The sequence below is a fragment of the Neovison vison genome, chromosome 5 (assembly GCF_020171115.1).
Source record: "Neovison vison isolate M4711 chromosome 5, ASM_NN_V1, whole genome shotgun sequence".
In the NCBI taxonomy this organism is placed as follows: Eukaryota; Metazoa; Chordata; class Mammalia; order Carnivora; family Mustelidae; genus Neogale; species Neogale vison.
Genome location: NC_058095.1, coordinates 30473194 through 30499566, shown reverse-complemented (window position 1 = coordinate 30499566; position 26373 = coordinate 30473194). Strand labels below are relative to the sequence as shown.

Here is a 26373-nt window from a genome sequence, read left to right as displayed (position 1 = left end):
AATGAAGGTACAGAAGAAACATAAATGTAATGAAAGGCAAATAGTTCACACACTGGGAAGGAGGCAAATCTGCAGGAAAAATAACACTTTGGAAGATACTTTTAGCCACAATGGCACAAGAAATAAGTATTGTTCTACCCTGACCTCTATGCAATGGTAGTAAGAAATCAGAAAAGCTATTTATATTTTATTCTCCAGAATTAAGCAATTTTAAAAAACTGTACTAATAGTGTGATAACCAATCTTCAGCATTTCCAGGTATGTACCAAGGGACCTAATGTTTTTTTTAATCCTTGGCAATAAAATAAATGAAAATTCGGTCATTAAAAAAAGGGGACATATTGGGGCACTTGGGTGGCTCAGTAGGTTAAGCCTCTGCCTGCGGTTCAGGTCATGATCTCAGGGTCCTGGGATTGAGCCCCGCATCAGGCTCTCTGCTCAGCGATGAGCCTGCTTCCCACTCTCTGCCTGCCTCTCTGCCTACTTGTGATCTCTCTGTCAAGTGAATAAATAAAATCTTAAAAAAAAAAAAAAAAAGTCTATTGGACATTCTTATAAAAAAGAGGGGGGGTGACATATTAAAAATGAGAACTGCTATTAGAGCTAACGCCTTTCTTAAACATAAAACTATTTTTCTTTCTGCAGTTATAATACTTTGAATTAGGATAAGATTTAGGGCACACTGTATGTAAGCTAATGGAATTTTCTTACTTTTTTTTGTGTGAGGAGAGGGGAAACGGAGACTCTAAAGCAGGCTTCAAACTGAGGGCAAAGTCCAATACAGGACCGACTGCCCGACCCTGAGATGATGACCTTAGCAGAAATCAAGAGGTAGATACATAACCAACTGAGCCACCCTGGCGTCCCCAAGCCAGTGGAATTTTAAATAAGTCTCAAACATAGATTTACAGAATGGAAGCAGCAAGAGGAACATAAAGGAAATGGAATATTTAAATTTAGAAATACCCTACCCATGTTTCATGACATGGAGATTCCACAGTTTCATCACTTCTTTCTCTCCTTCATTAACATCAGAAAATTCCTCAATTTGCTAAAAAGAAGAAAAAAAGAAAAAGAAGGAAAAAATACCTATTAAATACAGAAAAAACAAAATTGGTATTTCTAAAAAAAAATTATGAGACAATCAAAAACAATTTTTGTAACTAATAATATCATCTTATTTATACAGCAAAGTGGCAACATTTGTTAAATAAAACTTTTATTCAAGTAGTAATTTTAAAAGGGAAACCCTAAGTTATAAATAAGTTACCTAAGTCAAAAAAACCAAAACACGATATAAAATCACAAGAAGAAAAGCTGTATGTCCTTCAGTTGCTAACTATCCAAATGACACAACTACAAAAATTGTGGATTCCTAAATTCCTTCATTGAGAAAGGAGTCCTTCACACTAAGGTAAGAGTTTAATTCATATTAAACAACTAATAGTTTTTAAACATGAATTACTTCATCATAAGATTCTAAAATCACGGTCAGTGGTGATAATAGTAATACTCACTGTAATGGTTTTTTCTCTTAGCCATTCAGGATCTTTTTCATCTTCACTATCTACTTCCATTTCTTGTGGACGGAGTGGTAAACAAGTATCGCTATGGAAATAGAGACGATTGTGTCCACTACTATACGTTCGCTGCTGTTCTACTTCTCCGTCTTCAGATTCAAGAAATTCAGACATGCTTGCTTTTGTTCGTTTTGGTCTGATGAAAAGAAATGTTGATGTAACACTAAGTGACAGGGATAGGATTCTTTCTATTTCACACCTCTCAAATAGAGTACATTCCTCTGGTACAGGTTCCTTCCTAGGCATGCACATAGGAACTTCCACTGGGAGAATTCTTTAATCCCTCTAAGCACTGTAGCAGTAGTGACATTAACATTTAAGACACAGGAAAAAGTTCTAAGGAGGAAGTGAGAAAATCGCTATAGGGGCTGGAGAGAGTTATAAAACAGTATACCACCCAGACACTTAGCTAATAATCTGAAATAATGATTCCCACCCTCAACAGTAGCCCTGTCTGGCTCTTCTTTGTCTCCATCACCAGTAGAAGTCAGAGAGTAAGTTTTGTTGTATGATGTTTTTACCTACCTACACACAAGAATATGTGTGATAGGTGTTCTCTTTACTGGTCCATTGCGACTAAAAGCAAATCCAGGTTGGCGATGAATATCCTGAGGATTTCCGGCATAGGAGCCATCATAACACTCGTTGATAGAAACATCTATCCTAGCACCTTTCGGATGATACTGTAACAAGAATGCCAAGATGCTGAGAATAAGGAAATATTAATTATCCCTACCCCAAGTATCTATCACTCTAATTTCGTTAATTAAAAAGTACCTGTAGCTCTTAATCTTTTGAAAACTAAAATGAGCCACATATGAGAATGGTGAAAGGGAAGTCAGAAGACCTGGAGCCAAGAAGATTTGTGTTAAAATCCTGGTTGTGATAATTACTGGCTTGGTAACTTTGTACAAATTATTTCTTGTTTGAGTAAGAATAAAGAAACCACCACTTAATTCAAAGAGCCAATGTGAGGATTATATAAATCAATATAGGTGCACTATGCAAATATACGTAAGCTGATCACTGTAATTCATGCATATAGCAATCTACCAAATGCAAAGATTTGGCATTTTGTGTAGAACCACAACTTACTATTTTTATTTTTAAAAGGATTTTAGAGAAAGAACGTGGGGGATGGGGAGCCTGAAGGAGAAGCAGGAAGCCTGACATGGCTTGATCCCAGGGAGAAAACCCTGGGATCACAACCTAAGCCAAAGGCAGATGCTTAACCACCTGAGCCACCCCAAGAAGCGCAGTCTTTGAAAGTCAGACTGTCTTATATATTATTGGTAAAAAGAACAAAAAAAGTTACTTACAACATAATTGAAGATAAATCTGCTGTGGCAGAGTTTCAGATGCTTGAGTAAACTATAAAGTTTGCGGCAGTTCAGAGTACACCACGGGCAATGTAGATCATCTCTTGCTTCCGTCTGTTGTCTTGTATTGTTGTTATAAAGGAACTTTAAATAACAAAAAACAACAAATCTCCAACTTAAACATCTCAAGATATTGTTTCAACATCACCCTTAAAAATAGTTAAAACAATTTAAAAAGAAAACCAAATTAGAGACATTCTTTTAAATATGCCAAAAGATGTAACATGCAAAACAAAGCCATCTCATGATTACTTAAAAAAGGGCCAGCTATGTTTACCTGATAAAATATTCTTAATTTTTGTCGGTTTTCACTTGAAGTATCTTTTTCTTTTCTTGTTTGTAGGTCTGTATTCAATGATTCTTTAACAGCTGAAAATATACACTTTTATATTTAATGCAAATACATGCTATAAAAAGTGAAATGATGTATCTTATAAAACTATAGTTTTCACAGAATTCTACCTATGGTACTTAACACTATTTTTTTTTAAATATTTATCTGAAAGAGAGAGTGTGCGCGCGCGCGCGCGCGCACACACACACACACACACGCAGGAGGGGCAGAGGGAGAGGGAGAAAGAATCTGAAGCAGACTCCACAGTGAGTGCAGAGCCCTATGTGGAGCTTGATCTCGCAACCCTGAGATCATGACTGGAGCCAAAACCAAGAGTCGGGCACTTAACCAACTGAGCCACCCAGGTGCCCCACTTAAACACAGTTTTTGTTCTCATCCTTAAGTTACTGGCAGGAGCCACCTTTCCCCCTTAGAACTCCATCTCTCTCTCTTAGAAGCACCACCTCCCACCGGCCTCTTAAAAAAAAAAGAAAGAAAGAAAGAAAGAAAGAAAGAAAGAAAGAAATAACAAAACCAAAACACCCTCTTATATTCTAAACCATTATGAAAATAACTCCAGGGGCACCTGGGTGGCTCCGTGAGTTAAGCCTCTGCCTTCGGCTCAGGTCATGATCTCAATCAAGGTCCTGGGATCGAGTCCCACATCAGGTTCTCTGCTCAGCAGGGACCCTGCTTCCTCCTCTCTCTCTGCCTGCCTCTCTGCCTACTTGTGATCTCTCTCTGTCAAATAAATTAATAAAATCTTTAAAAAAATAAAAAAGAAAGAAAGAAACTCCAAATAATTATATGTAGTCACTATAGTTTAAGCACTCTGAGGTCAGAGGTGTTTTGTTTTTTTTTTAATTTTTTTTATTTTTAATTTTTTTTTTCAGAGGTGGTTTTGATTGGTCTTTGTATTCTCAGTGCACAACAGTGAGCAGATATCCATTTAGTGCTGGTTTAACAAAAACTAAATTAAAAATTATTGTATTAGTATCACCCCAAATCCAAAAGACAATGGCCATTAATAATTTTGGTGTATTTCTTTACAGACTTAAAAATAAAATGTTTTTATTTTCTCTGACACAACTAACCATTTCATATGTACAATTCTGTATAAAACTTTTTCTCAGTTTCTTTGAAACACTTACTTATTAAGACTGGCCACAGAGTATTTTAAGACATGCCCAGAGCACAATGTACTTGAGAAATCTTTGCCCTGACACAGGCCATTTCTTCTATCCCTTTGACTCTCACAGTAACAGACACACAATGAGTGGACATGAGTGGTCAATGTCAAAGACAGCTGTCTTAAGCCTTCTGTCTTCTTTAAATAGAGTTAAATAAAAACATGCAGATGCTCTTAATTGAGGGCAGTGTTCCTATCAGGCCGATACAAAATGACATATCACTACAATGCACCTGAACCTTAACTCAGCAGAGTTAACTCCATTTCTAAGTGTTTTTCCTCTAAAAATTTCCTAAAAAATGTAACCTGGTAAAATTCAACTTATGATGATCCTCTTCCAGCCCTAAAACTGTAAAAACACTCTGAAATACTGATTCAGTTCTACAACATATACAAATCTTCACATGATTTATAAAAAGCATTCAGTTACAAAACCATTTATATAGCTGCAGTTCCAAAATCTAAAAAGGTATGAAAACCAACTGTTTTTCTCATGAGCTTGAGAGAAATTTATTTGGTGGAAAAACTTGTCCTAAATTGACATGAAGCTATCTAAAGATGGTGTTATATAACATATGGCGCATATATATACATACACACAGACACAGACACGTGTGTGTATGTATATATATATATGTTATATATACATTATATATTTCATCATGCTTTTAAAGTTTTTTTAAAAGAATTCCCAGACAGGGGGCGCCTGGGTGGCTTAGTGGGTTAAGCCGCTGCCTTCAGCTCAGGTCATGATCTCAGGGTCCTGGGATTGAGTTCCGCATCAGGCTCTCTGCTCAGCAGGGAGCCTGCTTCCCTCTCTCTCTCTCTGCCTGCTTCTCTGTCTACTTGTGATCTCTGTCAAATAAATAAATAAAATCTTAAAAAAAAAAAAAAAATTCCCAGACACACCAGTTGTAAAACATAAAGAACTGCTGATATTTCCCAAAGAATAATTATTAGAGCAAACCGCAAACAAATTAATCTGAACCCAAGTCCTAACTCTGCAAAACATTATTATTATTTTATTTCTTTCTTTTGGTAACCTCTACACCCAATGTAAGGCTCAAACTCAAAATCCCAAGATCAAGAGTTTCGCGTATTCTCCAACTTAGCCAGCCAGGTGCCCCTGCAAAGCACTACTCTGACAGCAGTCTTTTCTCACCTATAGTCTGAGTAGGTTTAACTGAACCAGGCTTGTTTTCTTGATGAAGACTCTCTGAATTTCTAGTGGCAAGAGGCTTGGCAATAGGAGCTGTAGATTTGTCATTGGTTTCTCCTGTCCAACGAAGAGTGAACTGCAATGTAGGTCCCTGAGAAAATGTTTCAAATGGAGGCAGCCTCTAAAAAAGAAAACATATGAAAAGAGTGAAGGTTCCACATAATGAATTTAAAGAAATCATAGGAATAAAAAACCCTCCTAATATCTATTACGATAAATTAACATGGATCTGAAAACCTAAAATGCCTACAGAGATGGCCAGGCAGGTAAAGCACACAGATGGCACAGGACAGACTGAAGTACCTGAGAACTCAGGTTGCCCAAAGAGGCAGCCACTTAACAACAATGGATGAATTGTTGCCATGTGCAAACCGAACCCCAATACAGCCAGATTTTCAAATTTGTTCAAAAGAAGTCAGAAATCTAAGACCTCGTGGGAAATCTTCCTATTCTTACATGTGGTAATCAATTGAAAAATGGTTTTAAAACAAAACTGTTGGTAAGCAAAGCCTGCCAGTGTGCAACCTGTAAGATGACCAACTACTTTCTTTTTGTAAACTGAACACTTACAGCAATTAGAAATTGTCTTGACTTCTTCAGCTTCAATGCCAGCTGCCCTGGTTTCTACTTTTGGGTTCTGGGACTCTGAACTCTTTTGGCTTTCCTCCTCAACCTCTAATCACTTATGACTCTTCTGGTCTCCTTAATTCCTAGCTAACATTTAGCCATCTGCCCTAATCTCTCACCTATCCTTAAAGATACACTTATTAGATTGATGATCACAAATTGATTCTCCATTCTTTATACTTGAGCTCCAAAACTGTGTATCTCAACTGCCTCTTGGGACATTGCCACTTGGATGACATCAATGTCACCCTGAACTGAACTAAAAATATGTTTAGATATGAATCTATTTTCTTTCCGTCCCAGGTATAATTAGTTTTATTCCTAGCATTATCATTCTACTAGTGACCCTAACCTAAAAACTTCAGAATTACATTTGACTTCTATTTTTCTTTTGTTTCTCTTATGTAATCATCAAGTATAGATCCTTACTACCTTATTACTACAGTATCTTAGCTGCTCTTCTCCTTCTAATTTTTACTTCTCAATTTATATATAGAAGACCAAATAATCTTCTGGAAGACTGCTTTCATGCTATGCCACAGAAAGCTGTTTATTGGGGCGCCTGGGTGGCTCAGTTAAGCATCCACCTTCAGCTCAGGTCATGATCCCAGGGTCCTGGAATAAAGCCCTGCATCTGGCTCCCCCTCAAGGGGGAGTCTCCTTCCCCCTTTGCCCCTCCCCTCTGCTCGTGCTCTCTCTCAAATAAACAATAAAATCTTAAAAAAAAAAAAAAGAAAGAAACCTGTTTATTTTACTGCCATACAAGCCTAAACTCCTATATTTTTATTACAAATAATCCTCTTAAAACTGTAATTCTGGACAGTAATGAAATAAAAGTGTGCTTTTATAAACCAGTTTTGAAAAAGTAAATCTCTCCATATCTAGGTATTTATCTCATAAAAATAATTGCAATGCATAAAGATACATGTACTAGTATATTCACATTTGTGAAAAGGTAAAAAAAAAAGTTAATAAAATTGAATTATCCATCAAAATTGCATTGGTTTAGCAAATTATGGGATATTTATTTAAAAGAATACTACAAAGCTTTTAAAAAGAACCGAATCTAGATGCTTTGACTTTAAAGGGATGCCCATATCATAGTGCTTCAATTTCTTGGGAAAACCCAACAACTCCTGTATTTTCTTGTGAATAAAAATTTAAACTTTAAGAAATTTAAAACATAATGAACACCTGCAGCAAATTCAAACACCACAGATAAGCATAAAAAATAACTTAAAATTTCATCACCTAGAAGTAACCATTAATTTTAGAAAAAGTAGGAATATATATACAATATTCAGTAAAAACTAAATACCATGGAAATCCTGTCAAAGACAATCTTTTTATATTTAAGATATTTCCAATTTCTCACTACTTTAGTATTTTTGACATGATCTGTTACATCTTTTCAGTTAACCAGTTCCTAACCTTGTGACAAAATTGAGAAACTGGGCTTAATTGCTAATGCCTACAAATACAATTAAAATGTCATCCACGTTGCCAGTCTGCCCCCTCAGTAAGGCTGTCCCCAGTTATTCTCACATTGAAGCATTATGTGTCCTCACATCTCCAACTAGAAACTGTCAATCTTTTTGTCAAACTAGTAAAGTAGTATCTCTGATTTTTACATGTCTTTGAATACTAGTAAGGTTGAGTATCTTTAAAAGCTTGCTAGTCATCTATACTTGTCGCCTTAAGAATTGCATGATTGTCCTTTAACCATTTTTCTAAGTAGATTGCCTATTTTTCTTATTGATATATAAAATTACAGACTTATAATAGCTTTTTGTATGTTACTTCTTCCTTGGCCTATCATTTGTTTTTAACTTTAGATTTTTATAGTGGAGAAATGATTCACTTTCATTATTTTATGCTAACTTTCACAACATACTTGTAAGAGCTTTCTTCATATTAAATTATATTAATATTCACCTACATTTTTCCAAGTTGTATAATACTAATTTTTACATTTATGAGTCTTCTGCAGTTTATGATGTCTAAGTTTATTTACAGATGGCTGTAACTGTGACAGTTCTGTCACAATGAATGGTGTCTCCCACACAGATCTAATACCAATTTTATCAGAGACTAAAGTCCAAAAGCACATGAAACTACTTTAAAACAATGTTTCAGTGATCCAACTCATCTATGTTTACTGTACCATACAATTTAAAGGTTTGTGGGCTTTGTTTGTTTGTTTGTTTGTTTTTTACCTTAATAGTATGTTCTACTATCTGGTAAGTAAATGTTTTTAGAAAATTTCCACAATATTCCTTTGAAACTAATTTTAAGGCTTAAAAAAAATCCTGGGATTTTGCTTGTGATAGTACCCTGACCTAATATATTTGGAAATAAATGACGTCATTATTCTATTGCGTCTGCCTACCCAAGAAATATATTTATTCTTTCAAGTCTCAAAAAAGTTACTTTAAATTTGATTCATCTCAGTTCTGCAGATTTCTTGACAAATGTATTATTGGTCATCGTTATGTTGCCTGCTGTTACTATAAACAGGATTTACAACAATTTGTTGTTGTGGTGGTGGTGGTGGTGGTTTTTAATTCAAGTTAGCTAACACAGAGTGTAGTACTGGTTTCGGGTACAAAAATAGTTAACATTTATTGAGCACTTATTTTATGCCAGGCATGGTGCTAAGCATATTTATTTCATTTAATCCATCAATTCTATGCCTCGTTTTCTAGATGAGAAAACTGAGACACAAAAGCTTAAATAACCTGCCAGAATGCCACACAGCTAGGGAGTGAAGATCTGAACCTGGCAGTCTGGCTCCAGACTTTCAGCGCTTTCCACTGGATACTCTGACTAGGTAATCTTTATTTGTATCTTTCAAAGTATAAAAACAAAGGATTCTTTACTTCCAACATGAATTTGCATCTAGGAAAGAAAACATCAATCAAAAATGGGAGTTCATGACTACAACGTGCTCCGCCTTCTAAGCAGTCCATACCTTCCCATCAAGAATAGTCTCCCATGTTGCTCTTTTCTTGCTTATTGGACATTCTTCCATTTCCTGCATGGCTACTTCATATTCCCCATCTAAAAGCTGTAAGCGCCTGTTAGACAAACACATACACTTTAAAGTAACCTGTGTATTATTGTAAGTACACAAATTCTACATATTTAGATTTACACTAAAAAGCATTTATTAAATTTATAAACTAGCTTACACACCCAACAAAACTTTGAAATATACCTACTCTCCATTCCTGACAAAAGCAATTTTAATGATTTGCACTAGTAATTATTACTACTAGAGAATTACTTCATTACTGTAGCTACTCAGACATAACTTATTATGTACTAATATATAATAATATGCCTAAATTCTCAAAACTTGGTAAATTTTAAACATTAAGTATAAAGCACGAGTATAGGCTTTATACTTTAATGAAATGGGATAACAACAGTGTTATAATACTTGCTTTAGGTAACCACTAAGAATTATGCCTCTGTCATTTCTGACTATTGAAAAAATTTGAACTAGAATTCTTGACTTTCATTCATGACCAATAAACTCGATGATTATGACTCTGGTAACTATAAGATCCTGGGGGCACCTGGCACATATAGGTGCTCAATAAACATTTCATGGATGAATAAATGAAAGAAATACCAGTTGAATCAAAGAATTATGCCCATACTCACAGTACAGTTTTAATGTATGTGTACATATATGTGTGTTTATATACAGTTTGCATTACTTTTTTTCATACCTTTAAACACTGGTAACACTACCAACCTAAACATCATTCTTCAACCATGTTTAATAATTAATTGTACGTCACAAGAATCTGGCTTCTCGTCATCAGTCTTGGAATAGTTCTAACATTTATTGAGTGCTTACTATGTGCCAGGCATTATTTGAAAGACTTCCCATGTTTCATTTAATCTTCCCAACTCTATGAAGTAGATTATTCCACTTTTCAGAAGAAAAAACTGAGGCAGAGAGATTAAGTAGCTCGCCTTAAGATGACAAAGTAGCCAGAGCTAGCAACTAAATCTGGGTAGTCTAAGTCTGACCTTAATACCAAATGATTTTGAGACTTAAGAATTTGTCTTTACGCTATGAGCCTTGAGTTATTCTACTTTAACAGTACAGCAGTAAAGCTATTCAACTTAACATTTAAAAAAGTTATTCTTACGTATTTGTATAGGTAATAATACACTCATATACTTCTAAACTGAAATGAAGCTTCCCTCATGCGTTTACATGGCTGTATGATATTGTTTTACAGTTGTGCATTTGATAGCTACAATCCAGTTTGCTCTCCTACCTGTAGTGCATGAGGAGGCCCTTTTTTCCCCACAGCCTCATCAACAGTGCTTTATCAGTTTTTTGATCTCTGCCAAACTGGTAAGTGAAAAAATGACATCTCAGTGTACTTTTATATTCAGATGTCTTATCTTTTAAATGTTTAAGAACCACATATATTTTCCTTTTTTGTAAACATTTTATCTCTTACTCATTCTTCTACTAGGCTGTGGTATTTTTCTTAATGAGTATGATCTTATTATATTAAAGAAATGAGACATCAATCTATAGTAGGAGTTGAAATTAATTCTCCCTTGTCATTTTATTTTTGACTTAGCTTTTGTTTTCAGAGTTAAGTTTTTAATTTTGCTCTGTATTTCATACTTTTTCTATATGGCTTTTGAATTGTAGTCATTGTTTAAGGAGACTTTAACTTCTCTGAGATTATAAAAAGAACTTTTTACACATCTAACTCCTGAGATCTTGGGTTGTAAATGCTTTTCCTCCATTAAAAGGAATCAAGACTAGGAGTGTCTGACTAGCTCAGTCAGAAGAACATGCAACTCTTTATCCTGGGGTTTTGAGTTCAAGCCCCATGCTGGGTGTAGAGATTACTTAATGTTATTGGGCTCCCACCACTTAAAAAAAGGCAGGGGGAGGTTGGGGGGCCCTTCTGGCTTAAGCATCTGATTCCTCGTTTCAGCTCAGGTCATGATCTGAGGGTCATGAGATCAAGCCCAACCCCCCATGTCTGGCTCTGCACTGAGCAGAGCCTACTTGAGATTCCCTCCCTCCCCATCTGACACTCCCCTCATTCCCACTCATGCATGCTTGCTCTCTCTCAAATAAATAGAATCTTAAAAAAAAAAAAAAAGGAATCAAGACTCTGAAGAAATGGCCAATTCCAGAGTAGACGTAGGAGAAGGAAAATGTAAGCATGGGGTATCTTACTATTCAGAAAATAAGGAAAAACAAACAATAAATAAAAGTTAAATAAAAAAGTCAAATAGGACTCTATTTAGAGGGGCTCCTCCAGAGTAAGTCTGGGACAACTTGAGCATTAAAATGAATAACAACATGAGCAGATTAAAGCAGAATGAATAAAAATGGCATCTGTTATTTGATTAAGAAGAAATACTGATTAAAATACCTATAAAAAATGAGCTGAGGAATGTTCTTCTATTTTATAGGAAAAATGCCTGTAAAAATGGAAGAAATGATGGAATGTTTAACATTTTGGCAACTGCCATAGGAACATTTTTTCAAACAAGAATCACTGATGGATGCTACGCTATTGGGTGGAAGGTTGTTGGGGAGAAAATGCACATTTACCCAGTTGAAAGTGAGATTGCCAGAGATGATGTATTAATTAATTTAAAGGGAAAAGATACCATTACAATGATGAAATACTGTGAACACACCACCTTAACCAAGTGATCAAACCTAATTTTACCTGCATCTGTGATGTACACAGAGAATACATCACCATTCAAGTGTATCCTTCCCAAAATGTTTAACCTGAATTTAATCATAAACTGATAGACATTTTGGAAAACTAAAGGTCTGTATTAAAAAGTGTCACAAATAATAATGAAGAGAAAGACAGACTCATAAATACAGAAAATAAACTAGCAATTGCCAGAGGGGAGGAGTGTTGGGGATAAGCAAAATAGGTGAAGGGGATTAGGAAGTGAAAATTTCCAGTTACAAAATAAGTAGGTCACAGAGATGAGAACTACGACATATGGAACATAGTGAGTAATACTGTAATAACTTTCTGTGGTGACTACACTTGTGGTGAGCATGGCAAAAATGTATGGATTGCTGGAAACACTAAGTTGTACACCTGAAAGGACAATCATGTGTCAACTATACTTCAATGTAAAAAAAGGGCAATATACGAATTATAATTAAAAACAATAAAAAGTGTCACAAAAGGCTAAAAGAAAAGAGAAAACAAAGGGTTGGAGAACTATCCCGAACAGAAGAAGACTGAATAGATATAGCAACTTCCTACAGACTGAAACCCTTGGGGTAGGGGTGGGATAGCTACAAGAAGCATTATTGTGGTCAACTGGGGATAGTATTTGTTGTGTTATGTTAAAGTTACTGAGTATGACAGGTGTATTGTGGTTATGAAGGACTGTCCTTGTTTTTAGGAGATACATACACTGAAATGTTCAGGAGTGAGGACTAAAGTAGAGTGTCACAATCTAACTTTCAAATGGTTAAGCACAAGAATAAAATACACACTCACAAATAAAGCAAATGTGATAAAATGTTAATGACTGATGAATTCTAGGTGAGGGTGTGTGGGTATTAATGATTTTTCTATATTGTTCAACTTTTTTATGGTTTAGAAATTTTCAAAATAAGTGGGGGAAAATTCTCCCACAGTTTCTACTTGGTACCTTTACTCATTAAATAGCAGTATTTCATACATACAAGGACTAGCTTAATACATGTGTAAGGCAGAAATAATTTTTAAAAAGAACGCAACACCCATTCCCATGCTGTCTAAAACAGAACACTGACCAACACCAATTTAGTGCAGTGTCAAGTCCTAGTTGCTTCTCCCATAGACATAACAACAATTTCCTAAAACATGTTTCTATTATTTCCCATGTAAATCTCTAACCTACAAATTTCTGACTTTAAAAAGACACTATCTTGATTAATATAAAGTGATATATTTGAAGAGTAATATTAAGTGATTTATTCTAAGACAATACAGCAATACAGTAGCCAGCATTTATGGCATTATTCCTAGCCATCTTTGCTTTCCTATTAAAAGCCCTGTAACTTTCTTTACTTGGTGGCTAACAGGCGATACTCAGTACTTTTTTAAAGAGTAGGAGGAATGTACTAATTGCTTTACTTGCCACTTTCCCCTATGCCTAACAGTGAACTGTGTTAATTACCAGCAAGCAGCTGGAAACAAGAACTCACAGCACATTATAGGTTTCATTCTCTGATGCTGTCAAAAAAGAATGCTGCCTTTGCCTCCTAGATATTTTTTTTACTAGCACTAAGATGCTTCACTCTCCAGTGGAAAAAAAAAACTGAAGAGATGATGACAAATTCAGGTATTCTTTGCTACCCTGTGCCAAATGCACAGAGCCAAACAATGATGACACACAGATTTCTTCCTTAATTTTATAAGTAAGTACATAACCTCAAAATTTACACAGGGCCCACTTCATTCAGGTCTCTTTCAAATATTACCTTCTCCTAGACCTACCTTTCTCTATAAAACAACCATTTATTCTTTTTCTTCATAGCACTCACCAATAGTGAGTTGGTATAATTTTTGGGTGGTGGTGTGTTTCGTCCACTAGAAAATAAGCCCCATGAAGGCAGGGATTTTGATGCCTTTTCACTGTCTAAAACAGTGTCTGACAAAGAGTAGACACTCAGAAGTGACAATGCCTAATAAACAATCTTAACTGAGCCATTCAAACAGCAACTCATCTATGTTTACTGCTTTCTATGTGACAAAGAGAAAAATTCAGTATTTACAAACTTGTTTTATCATTTTTAAGAATGAAGAGAAACAGGGACCTAGGTGGCTCAGTCGTTAAGTGTCTGCCTTTGGCACAGGTCATGATCCCAGGGTCCTGGACTCGAACCCCGTGTCAGGCTCCCTGCTCAGTGGGAAGCCTGCTTCTCCCTCTCCCACTTCCCCTGCTTGTGTTCCCTTTCTTGCTGTGGCTCTCTTTGTCAAATAAATAAATAAAATCTTAGAGAAAAAAAAAAAAAAAGGAATAAAGAGAAACAAAGGCAAAGAAAACAACACCACTATATTATCCTTCAGAATAAAAACATTTCTAGAACATTATGGGAGCCTCAGGTGTCCATCAACATTACCTGTTTTTATCAAATACTGTCATTTGTGCAACAAATGTCTTTTCCCCATCTTCACGATTTCGTTTTCTTCTGGCTGGAAGTTCTTCATTGACATCTGAATTTCACAAACATTTCACAAACATTTCGTATGAGTCAAATATTCAAACACAAAGGTATTTTTTAATGATATGGTCCCTAATCCTAAATTAGGTACAAATTACAATTAATTTGTGATATAATGTTAAGACTTACACTTTTCAATTTTATGTTTTACCATATGTGTATGTCCTTACTAGTCAAGGAGAAAAAATCCTCACTTATGGTTACTTTTCAAATTCAAAGGCTACTTCAAGACTCAAAGATTCTTTCCCCAAAGGTGCCTCTCACTGAATTTCACATATACCTCTATTATCCCACTCATGATTTTGCTAGAATTATTTATATCTATCTCTGCATGCTGGGTCAGCTTTTGAGAGCTTCTGGAGGACAGGACTGAATATTTTAATGATCTTTGTATTCCAGGCACTTATGTGTTGGTTGAATGATTACCTCAAAAGTAGATTCAGGTGGGAAGAGAGAGGGATTATATGTGATAAGCAAATACAATAAAACCTTGATTACAGAATATAAGTGTAGGTAAACAAATATTTACTATATAAAACTCTTTAGACAGTTATATACATACAAAATTTTTCACAATAAAATGTCATGTGGGGGGTAGGAATGAATTCATTGTTTTGTTTGCTGAGGGACTAATGGGAAATACCAGTCTTCTCCATCCAGTGTTCACTATGTATTTTTTTACTACATGAAATATGTTTCATCATGTAAAAATGAGAACTTTACAGATTAAATACCTAGTACAGCACAACAGCCAACCATTTAAAAACCCAGGGTAATCTACCGTAAAATTAATTATCTCATCAGACTGTAAAATATCTGCAAATAAAGGTCATTTCACGCCTTTAGAATGCATGCAATTTACTTCTAGTTCTGCACCATTTTCTTCCTTGGGAAAGCAAAGTTTAAGATAAAACTATTAAGTGCTCGCTTCGGCAGCACATATACTAAGATAAAACTATTAAAATAAAAATTACCAATATTTTCATTGGTTTCTCCATTAATCATTCCATTAAACTCTCTTCTTCCCGGACGAGTCACTCTAAATAGCAATGAGTAAGACTTCACCATATGGCTGTTACTAGGTTCAAATTCATTACTGGAAACTGCAAGGGACGGGAAATTTCCAGGTTTTGTTTGATTGAGATCAGGATTCAAAGGCACCTGCTTTTTACCTGTAGGAACTTGCCTTATTGGACAACTTACATCCTGCAAAGGCAAAGATTATGAAATTATACTTATTTATGCATGTGCAATTATTACAAGAATTAAAATAAAACTTACAATCACAGATATAGGAAACATCATTACCAAATGGCATGCTAAAATTCTAATCATACTTATGAAAATTGTGATGAAGGAAAAAGAAAATTTGGAACAGCTATATCCCAAATATTAACAACTAAGGATTTCTCCAATATAATGAAAATGATGATACAGTATATAAAATACTTAGCTGATGGTGATCTGAAATAGTTTCAAATTAGACATTTGGAATTAAAACCATGCTTAAAATGTTAAGCTCATATAAATTAATAATATTTTCCCTTAATTTTTCTATTTTAACAAAATAACTGATAGGACCATTAGATATGAAAAAAGAATTATAAAAACACCACTGTCAATGTTACAAAGTATTAAATCCATGTATTTAAATGTTGCTTAATAGGAGCAACATAGTTCATCTTATGAATAATATTCTGTAGAAATTATATAACTGGAGTTATGCTTAAATAGCTGAAAAATTGGAAGATATGAAAGACCTTTATAACAAGATAGTAGCTTCTTTTTGAAAACCAAATACATTCTTATTCTAATAAAAATTTCTACTCTACAAGAGTATAAAATGAGAATTATTTAAGTTTCCCCCACCTCCTCCAGGTCCTATATTCCAGAGATGACTAATATTAGCAGTTGGTTGTGTATATCCTTCTAAGTACATGTTCACATCTATTATTTTTTGAAACACAAAAAGGACACTACAATTGTATTCACATTTTTTTGCCTGCATCTTCAAGAATGTTCACATCGCTGTTTATCATGCATATGGGGATTGCATGGAAGGGAGGAATGGTATTTCTTAACTTTGAAGTTTTGAATATATACTTAAACTGTTGTCTCCTAATCACCTTAGTCCACTCCGTATGAGTGCTTTAGTAGTGCTCAAGTCCTGTGTCACCTTATGATTTTGGAAGAACGTCAAAACAGGAATCTCTATACAGGTCATTCCTAATCCTAAAATACCCAAGATCTTGAGGCTACTAAAAGTACTGGTTGCTGAGAAAATTTAACCATCCTAACGTGTTTCTGTGGTGAATGATTTCACCTTATAAATAGGAATTTGAGGCAATGTATTAACAGATCAATGGCCAATAACACTAGCAACAGAATTTCTTTGCTTGAGAGCAGTGTTACAAGAGGTAATCCTTTTGGGAAAAACTCTCACAGTCCTTATTTAAATTTCAATTGGTACAAACTGCTAAAAAGTTAAGAGATCAAAGTGATAGGGAAGCATCTGATTTTATGTCCTAAGATGCTAAAAGATAGCTTCTTCCCTTCACTGTCAAACTCCTATAGCAGAAAGTTTAATGCAGATACCTCAGCTGCCCAGAAAAAAAAACATTAAGATCTAGGAGGTTGGCAAAAAAGGTTATCATTTTTAAAATTCAGCCATCAACATCTTTAAAAGCTTTCAAGGTATGGGGTACCTCAGTGGCACAGTCGGTTGGGCATCCGACTCTTGGTTTCAATTCAGATTGTGATCTCGGGGATGTGGGATTGAGCCCCACCTTGGGCTCTGCCCTCCGTGCCTATATCACAGAGTCGGCTTGGGACTCTCCTCTCCCCACTCCCCTGACATGCTCTCTCTTAAAAAAAAAATAAAAATGGGCGCCTGGGTGGCTCAGTGGGTTAAGCCGCTGCCTTCGGCTCAGGTCATGATCTCAGGGTCCTGGGATCGAGGCCCGCATCGGGCTCTCTGCTCAGCAGGAAGCCTGCTTCCCTCTCTCTCTGCCTGCCTCTCCATCTACTTGTGATTTCTCTCTGTCAAATAAATAAATAAAATCTTTAAAAAATAAAAAAAGGAAAAGCTTTCAAGGTTTAAAAGCACAATATAGGGGCGCCTGGGTGGCTCAGTGGGTTAAGCCTCTGCCTTCAGCTCAGGTCATGATCCCAAGGTCCCGGGATCAAGCCCCACATCAGGCTCTCTGCTCAGCAGGGAGCCTGCTTCCCCCTCTCTCTCTGCCTGCCTCTCTGCCTACTTGTGATCTCTATCTGTCAAATAAATAAATAAAATCTTAAAAGCACAATATATATGCATGAACATACTCAATTAAAAGACTATTCCACATGATCTACCAATATTGTGTCATATGTTACCTTTCTTTTTTTGTGGCAAACTTTCACAAGCAGGACTTCCAAGGTAACAGAATTTTGTTCATTTTCTGAGTTTTGTGATGGCTTATCTAAATAGAAAATCAATACTTTAAAATGTTTTTGTTTAAAAACATAAATACCATACTCATTTTCCTAAGAAGTCTGGGAATTTCAGACAAAAAGACTTCCTATAATAAAGATTTCCCAGAAGTTTACTCATTTTTTGCCCCAATTTGTAGCAAACTCTTTAAAACCCTTTATATATAAAGTCATTTATATATATATGTCATTTAAACAAACTTTTCACAATACAATTATAATTACCTTCCTATAATACTATGATTTCTTTTGATTCAAGTAAGATGTTCAATTATTTTAATTAATGCTAAAACATTTACTGATTATATGGATATAAAGATTTAACATTTACGATAAAAAGAGAATATAATAAACTGCTAGTCAAAAGTATTTTTGACAAATACAGTTAAAGCTTCTTGGCAGAAAACACAAATGAAATATTCAAGAGACAACCACACACAAACATTTTAAATTTTTTTCCTCCCACAATCTATTAATAGAAAAATTACTTAAAGATATACTTAAATTGAACTAGTTAGTACTATATATGTTTTATTTTGAATGCACAGCAACAGCAAACCAAAAAGTTCTTGGATTTGACTAGGACTTGTGATCAAAGGGATTAAAATAATGGATTTCATATGTAAAAGTTATACAAACAATTATATTATCATTTCACAAGAAAGATAGCTAGTTTTTTACTTTTTCCCTGGAATTTCTCTAAAGCCTGAGCAGGATAGCTAAATTTAGGATATTATTTACTACATAGGGGAAACTATCTCGGTTTACAAAGTTCAGGGATTTTAATTTTAAATAATCGTTTATATTCTCTGTATCAATTAACTGACAAAGGCTTTTGCAAATTAAGGTTCTTGAGTAATTCTCTATAACTTACTTGTCTTTAATCCCAGAGGCATTAATAGTTCAAAATATTTAATCAATCATTACTAGGTTTCAATAATATACAGAACTAGGACAACAGATGAATCTACAAACACACAAATAATTTTCCTTCTGAGATTTTGCACAACGCTTTTTTCTACTTAAAAACATTCTTATGTAGGGTGTGTACATAAGATACATTTCAATCAGTCTCTTTGAAAGTTGTAAACTTTCAAAGTAAAAAAACTTTAATATGGAAAAAAAAATTCAGTGTTTAAAATGCAGTAACAAAAATGCTCTCCAAACCAAAATCACAATGAAAATAGTACCCTAATAATCTTTGTGTATTGATTCTAAGCAGCTTCAAGTAGTAATAGCTAAACAAAAGTCTTCATTTAAAAACAAAAGGAAAAAATAATCAAATTTTAGGGATCTTGATGTTGGTTTTCTATCTTGATTTCTTAAAAATATTATTTAAAAAAAAAACTACAAATATACCTTGATTAGACAAGAGAGGCAATATAGTTGCTTCTTCCCAACTTCCACTAATTTTCAAAGTTATAATGGGAAATTATTTTCTGGAAACAGAAGTATCAACAGAGTTTACTTTCTCATTTACCTCAGTAACATCAAGAAAAAAAAAACTTCAAGTGAATTTGAGCAATTCTGAACTCTATGTATTTTGTCATGTAGACAGGAAAAAAGTTTAATCCAATGAATTTAAACTAATTCAAGTAAAATTAATTAAACTTAAATATTAATCAAGTAACCGTATTAATTAGTAAATATTCATTAATATCCATCATCTATTTCAGTTATGGATAACTTACATATATTTTATGTATGTCCCTGGGAACAAAGGGCTAACAAACCTATAAAATTCAAACTATAAGCTTTAAAGTATTAGAGTCCATGTACTTCAAAAGTACAACAGAAAACCAAGTATAAAGAATGATTAGAAATAAGGACTCTATAAGACGGTTTTAAGTAATTAAGGAAAAAACATAAAAATGCTACTCAATTTATTTCTATATAAAAATGGATCAGATCTAAGGCAAAGCCAGAAGTATAGTTACAGTAGTTAATAGAGCTATGACCAGATTTCAAACTACTTACATAAAAAAACCTGACTTAGTTATCAAACTATTCTAATGTAACCATATTATTATTAAACTTTGTTTCTTACTAAACAATACCAAAGATGATCACCTAGACGTGTTTCTTAAAAAGATGTCATTCCATTACACAATAAAGGTGGATTAACCTCAAGCAGCATATTACTCAATTTGAAACCAACTGAAACTTTACCTAGCATGCTTTTACCTCTCTTAATGAAGTACATTTAAGACTATATACTTTTCTTTGTAAAATATCTAAAATATTGATATATCCCTTTGGTAGCAGTGGTTGTTTCTATTGTTTTATTAATGCAAAAAAACCACGATACAATACCATCAACTAAAAACGTTCATACAGAAAGGATTCTACTCAGGGGACTCTTCACCTAGTTCAGGTTCTAAGAAAATTTAAAGTCCAAAGAATACTGGAAATAAAAAATGGTAAAACTTAAGAAATTTAATTGAAGATTTTCCCGTTATTTTCTAGTTATAATCTCTCGGAAGATGATGGCTCTAAATTGAGTAAGATAATGTTATATAGGTTTTTTTTTTTAAATATCAACAGTTAGTATCCTAACAAGTATGGCTTTTTAGAGATAAGAATTGGAATTTCATTTTAGATATAAGCCACATACAGAAACATTTACCTTTAAGAATGATTACACATAACACTGAATAATTTTAACAATTTCAAAATCTACTTAAAACTTAAATGGCTAGAAGGAAGCAATAAGAAAACCAGGCTATGAACAGGATTTTATATATGCGGTCTACCTACCAAAGCTTTTAAGCCAGTTTTTAAAAATCTGTTCCTCAAACAACCTATTTCTGAATCATCTTGGTGCCTTATTAAAATACAGACTCCTAACTGTATCAAAATCCTACTAGATCCAAGTCTTCGTCCAGGTATACAGCTTTTAAACAAATTGCCAAAACATTTCTATACACACAAAATTTAAGAACTTCTTAAAGTTTAAATAGGTACAAGTCACATCTTCCACATCCCACCATTGACCACATAAAGCAGTAACTGAAACCACTGGATAAGTCAACTAAAGAAACGGAATTATCAAAATCAACCTTTCTTCCACTAGTATAATTTTATAAATTTACACACAAAAAAAACAATTTCTTTTTTTACATTCACAAAAGTGTTTTATTGTTAAAATGCCAATGTATTTACTTTTAAGTACATACCATTTTTGTGGAAGAAACCAGTAAATGTAAGCTGCAGATGGGCTGACAAGCTAAAAAAACAAACCAAAAGTTTATCACTTTAATGCTCTATAATAAAAATAGCCCTAAACTTTAAAAAAGTACACCGAAATCAAAGTTACTTCAGCGAATTTATAATGTTTGATTTTCTTATTCTTAACTGTGCAAGCCCATGACTCTACACATTGTCTATGTACATAAAAACAAAACAACCCAACACAAAACAACACACAAAAACACCAAAGGAGTACATCAGAAAAAAACAAACAAACAAAAAAAAACAAAAAAAAACCAAAAAAACAGATTACCAAATGAGGGGCAAGAGTATTTACTGTGCTTTAGTACTCTACCTATAAAATATGGACACATTTCCCCTCCCACCCCTGAAAAGAAAATTCTGATAAGGATAGCTGAGTTCATGCAAAAGTATCTGAATACTTTAAAGCTATGGAAATTCAATCTCCTAACAAATCAAACAGAACCATCACTTTCTTCTTCCATTAGGGGTAAAATATACAATTATAGATCTGCTACAGATTTGTAATTTATTGTTTCAACACGTCATTCTCATTTACTTTTAGAAGCAATAGAAAAGGAAACAAATTATACTGATCCTTTTGAAAGTTATCAACTAACAACAGAAAAACTATTAAGATACGACAGAATAAACAAACACATTCATAGGTTTCTGTAGTACCTTTAAACTGCAAAAGAGAGCAGTTAATCAGAAGCCATTCAAAACTTTCTAGAACACAGTTTTTGTCATGTGATAGATAACAGATTATAGAGGGCCAGACAGAACAGATGTTGGGGGAATGGAAGCAATACTGATTCCTTACCGAAAAAATGTACTAGTGTAAAAGGCAGTAAGGTGACATTCTAGTCATTCTTATAATTAGAGGCGAAGAGTTATAAAAAGACATTGAGGCCAGAGTTTTAAGGAGCAAGTAACGATTGAAAACAAGGACATATTATAAAGAAGTTAGCTTTATAACTATGCCCAGGATTTGTCATTCTTAGAGGACAGTGATCCTTCAACAGAAGATGTGAAAATGCCTCTATCTTCTTACTGAGGTAAGCCATGAAACTGTATGCTAAAAATCTACAGGGTGGGGGCGCCTGGGTGGCTCAGTTGGTTAAGCAACTGCCTTCGGCTCAGGTCTTGATCTAGGGATCCTAGGACTGAGTCCTGCATCGGGCTCCTTGCTCAGCGGGAATGTGCTTCTCCTTCTCCCACTCTCCCCTGCTTGTGCTCTCTCTCTCTGACAAATAAATAAAATCCTAAAAAAAAAAAAAACAAAACAAAAACCCCAGACCAAACCAAAACAAAAAACTACAGGGTGGAGGTTCTCAAAGGGCATTTCCAGAACAGTACTAAGAAAAGTATGTCAGAGTATCAGCAGAGGACAAAATGACTATGAAGGGTGCAACCAGAGTTCTGAAAGCATAAATATGAGAGAAAATGAAGAATAACAACTGTAACTTAAGTATCAACAAAATAAAAATGGTACACAATGGGATTCTTTTAAACAGGTAATTCATGTATATTACTTTCAGACATGAATCAGATATATTTTGAAAGCATGTAAGGAGTGGGAAAAAGGAGGGTGGACCATAAAACATACATGAGGAAATTTTTAGGAATCTTTATCTTGACCGTGGTGGTTGTTACCTATGTATAGTTGTCCAAATTTAGAACTATACCAAAGAGACCGAATCTAACTGTATATAATTCATACTTCAAAAAAAAGTACATTAAGGGGACAGACTGTAGAAGCCCAAAGCAATTTTTCATGATGATGGAAACATTCTACATCTTAGTATATGTGCTGCCGAAGCGAGCGCAACATCCTACATCTTGATCATGGTTATGGTTATATAAGTGTATACATTTGTCAAAACTCTATATATTTAAGGTGGGTATATTTTATATCCAAAGCTGATTTTTTTAAATAAATTTTTTTATTTTTTATAAACATGTATTTTTATCCCCAGGGGTACAGGTCTGTGAATCGCCAGGTTTACACACTTCACAGCACTCACCAAAGCACATACCCTCCCCAATGTCCATAACCCCACCACCCTTCTCCCAACCCCCTCCCCCCAGCAACCCTCAGTTTTGTTTTGTGAGATTAAGAGTCACTTACGGTTTGTCTCCCTCCCAATCCCATCTTGTTTCATTTATTCTCCTCCTACCCACTTAAGCCCCCATGTTGCATCACCACTTCCTCATATCAGGGAGATCATATGATAGTTGTCTTTCTCCGCTGGACTTATTTCACTAAGCATGATACGCTCTAGCTCCATCTATGTTGTCACAAATGGCAAGATTTCATTTCTTTTGATGGCTGCATAGTATTCCATTGTGTATATATACCACATCTTCTTGATCCATTCATCTGTTGATGGACATCTAGGTTCTTTCCATAGTTTGGCTATTGTGGACATTGCTGCTATAAACATTCGGGTGCACGTGCCCCTCTGGATCATCCAAAGCTGATTTTAAAAAGTGTATCTGCCATCTACAAAATCTATGTGCCATTTTACTAAAAAATAACTAGCATTCTCCTATAAAAACAGTTCCATAAATGTTACCTTACAAACCAGAATTAGCAAAACTCCAAAACATAACTGAAGACAAAGAGGAATATTCTATAATCTCCACATGTTAGAAGATAATCCATTATTCACAACTAATCTATCCCATTCTTAGCTGCATAACTTAAACGTACATACCAAGGCCACGTTAATTTTCTTAAAACCCCATTCTGAATGTATCATTCCTCTCCCCAAATATTCCAATGAGTCTCCAAATGCCAAGTCTTTTGTCTAATTGCTATCTGTTATATAGCTCCCATTTTTTTTTCTCTGCTAAAGCCTATATAGGAATAAACAGGTCAGGATGGTAGACAGAAAAATCCAAGTTTAAATTCTGGATCCAGTTATTAGCCGCGACCTTATATCTAGAAGATAAGGAAATGACCTCTCTTAAGATTGTGAGGCTTACATAAAACAATAAAGTACCCATCAAAGTACCCTTTCCCTCTTCTATAATGACCCCATCCCCAACCATCCCAGAGCTTAATGATCACAGCTTAATCTCAAGTATTTGTATATAACACTTTTTTGTCACTCTTTTTTCACATACATATTACCTTTTGAGACAATCTTTTTATTTCATCAGTTTCCCTAGCACCTAGCAGTGTCTTATAGAAAGGCACTCAACATACTTTCAGAAGAACAGCAATGTCCTCCTAGAACAAGATTTTTTTGTTCTTAAACTCTATGTCCAACATGGGGCTCAAACTCATGACCCTGAGATCAAGAGTCACATGCTCTATGCAATGAGCCAGCCGATTGCTCCTAGAGTTACAGATTTTTAAGGTCAGGGATCATGACCCATTACCCTGTAGTGCTTATAGTGTTATTTAGATTGTTTTTATAGAAGATGTGGTTCTGGGATGCCTTGGTGGCTCAGTTGGTTAAGCGGCTGCCTTCGGCTCAGGTCATGATCCCAGCGTCCTGGGATTGAATCCCATTATCGGGCTCCTTGCTCAGCAGGGAGCCGCTTCTCCCTCTGCCTGCCACTCTGTCTGCCTGTGCTCACTCTCTCTGACAAACAAATAAATAAAATCTTTAAAAATAAAAAAAGAAAAGAAAATGTGGTTCTAAGTTCCAACTCTGAAATGACAGAAACATCTTGCACTGATCTACCCCCCAAAATATTTTAAATTAGTGTTACTCAATATGTAGTCTGCAAACTGAAGTAACTAAGGAAACTTGTTACCAATCCATAAGTAAGAAACTAAGAGTAAGACTTTTAACACTATTATAGAAATTTAACGTTGCCATAACATCCTCCAAGCTTGTGATCAGTAAGTATACTTATAAAAACATCAATCTAAAAAAGATTGAAAATTAAGCACAAAAAAAGTCCCTTACCTCAGGTGGTTTGAGGTAGTTTTAAATGATAATGTTTTAAGTTAAATGAGATAGGAAGCACATCCTAACATGTTGACCAATAGGAAGCTATCATTCTAACATTGTTTCTTTAGGAAAAGAACTCCAAATTTCAATTAACCAGCTTAAAAAATAACTTTGTGAATGTGATTTGCTAAGCACAATTTCTCCTCTAACTCCCCCTTCTAAAAGTAAACACTCTAATATGTACCTAGAATAAAATAAAACAATGAGGCCTAGTTTCTCTTTTCCATAGATGGTTTCATTCAAGAAAAAAGGGCAATTTTCTTTCCCTTCCTGATTTACCCTCTTCCCTCTCTTGTGGCTCTGTCCATATCTTAATTGCTAAGCTAAATCAGAATGAAAGGCAAAGAAACATGTGGACTAGTCAGGCCTATTTGGTTTCAGGCTGTGATCTAACTTAATCAGGATTAGATACCAGGATAAGGATTTGATTCCTCTTTGTGATGCCCTATCTATATCTCTGAGGAAGCAACCAATGGGGCAATAGGAAACTAGATGAGGAATTGAAATTTTGAGGTAAGATTTCAAGCATAAACATCTAACAATTCTAAAACTGTCTACAGAATGAAGTCAATTTAAATTCGTAAGGGACTAACATTCTGAGATGACATTCACTCACGTACGAAACTCAAATTTTAAGAATAGGCAGATCTCACCAAGGACCAAGGTTTTATGCTGGAAAGAGACCAAGATTAGTGCCTCTACTTTGTACACATTAATCTAACAATGGCATGTGTAAGGCCTCATTTCTAGAGTTATGGCTGTATTACCTCATAACAGGATGATAAGATATTTGGCATCAACACTGTTAGAAGTTAGTTACCCAACTTTTCTTATACATTTCATGATATGAAGTGTAAAACTGAGAAATTGGTGACTACATCAAGCCCGTTATTCTGGGAATCCAGGGTTTCTTCTAAGGTTGGGACACAAGGATAGAACACTTTGTAATGAAAAGATAAAGCTGAATGAGGGGATGGAGTCCTTTACAAATAAATAAATCCCCTTTTAGAAGTATAATAGACAAAATATAAAGGAATTTTTGTAAACTCAAAGATTATACACAGAGAGACATCTAAATAATTTGTTCTTAAACACTTAATCGGGTATGTTCAGTAGCGACTGATAAGGCACCTTCAAGAATAAGTACA

At 34.7% G+C, this 26373-nt stretch overlaps 1 protein-coding gene across 2 annotated transcripts in view; it reads right to left on the bottom strand.

Annotated features, from left to right (window-relative positions):
- Positions 1 to 26373, bottom strand: part of SUZ12 (SUZ12 polycomb repressive complex 2 subunit) — a 43170-nt gene that overhangs the window by 4353 nt on the left and 12444 nt on the right. For both annotated transcript variants that reach the window (XM_044248362.1, XM_044248363.1), the window contains 11 exons: positions 21221 to 21270; positions 17949 to 18034; positions 15548 to 15779; positions 14472 to 14565; positions 9300 to 9405; positions 5645 to 5822; positions 3237 to 3328; positions 2900 to 3043; positions 2106 to 2263; positions 1518 to 1716; positions 972 to 1051 (listed from right to left, as the gene is read on the bottom strand). In XM_044248362.1, coding sequence (XP_044104297.1) covers positions 972 to 1051; positions 1518 to 1716; positions 2106 to 2263; positions 2900 to 3043; positions 3237 to 3328; positions 5645 to 5822; positions 9300 to 9405; positions 14472 to 14565; positions 15548 to 15779; positions 17949 to 18034; positions 21221 to 21270 — 1419 coding nt within the window. The remainder of the gene's footprint in view (positions 1 to 971; positions 1052 to 1517; positions 1717 to 2105; positions 2264 to 2899; positions 3044 to 3236; positions 3329 to 5644; positions 5823 to 9299; positions 9406 to 14471; positions 14566 to 15547; positions 15780 to 17948; positions 18035 to 21220; positions 21271 to 26373) is intronic.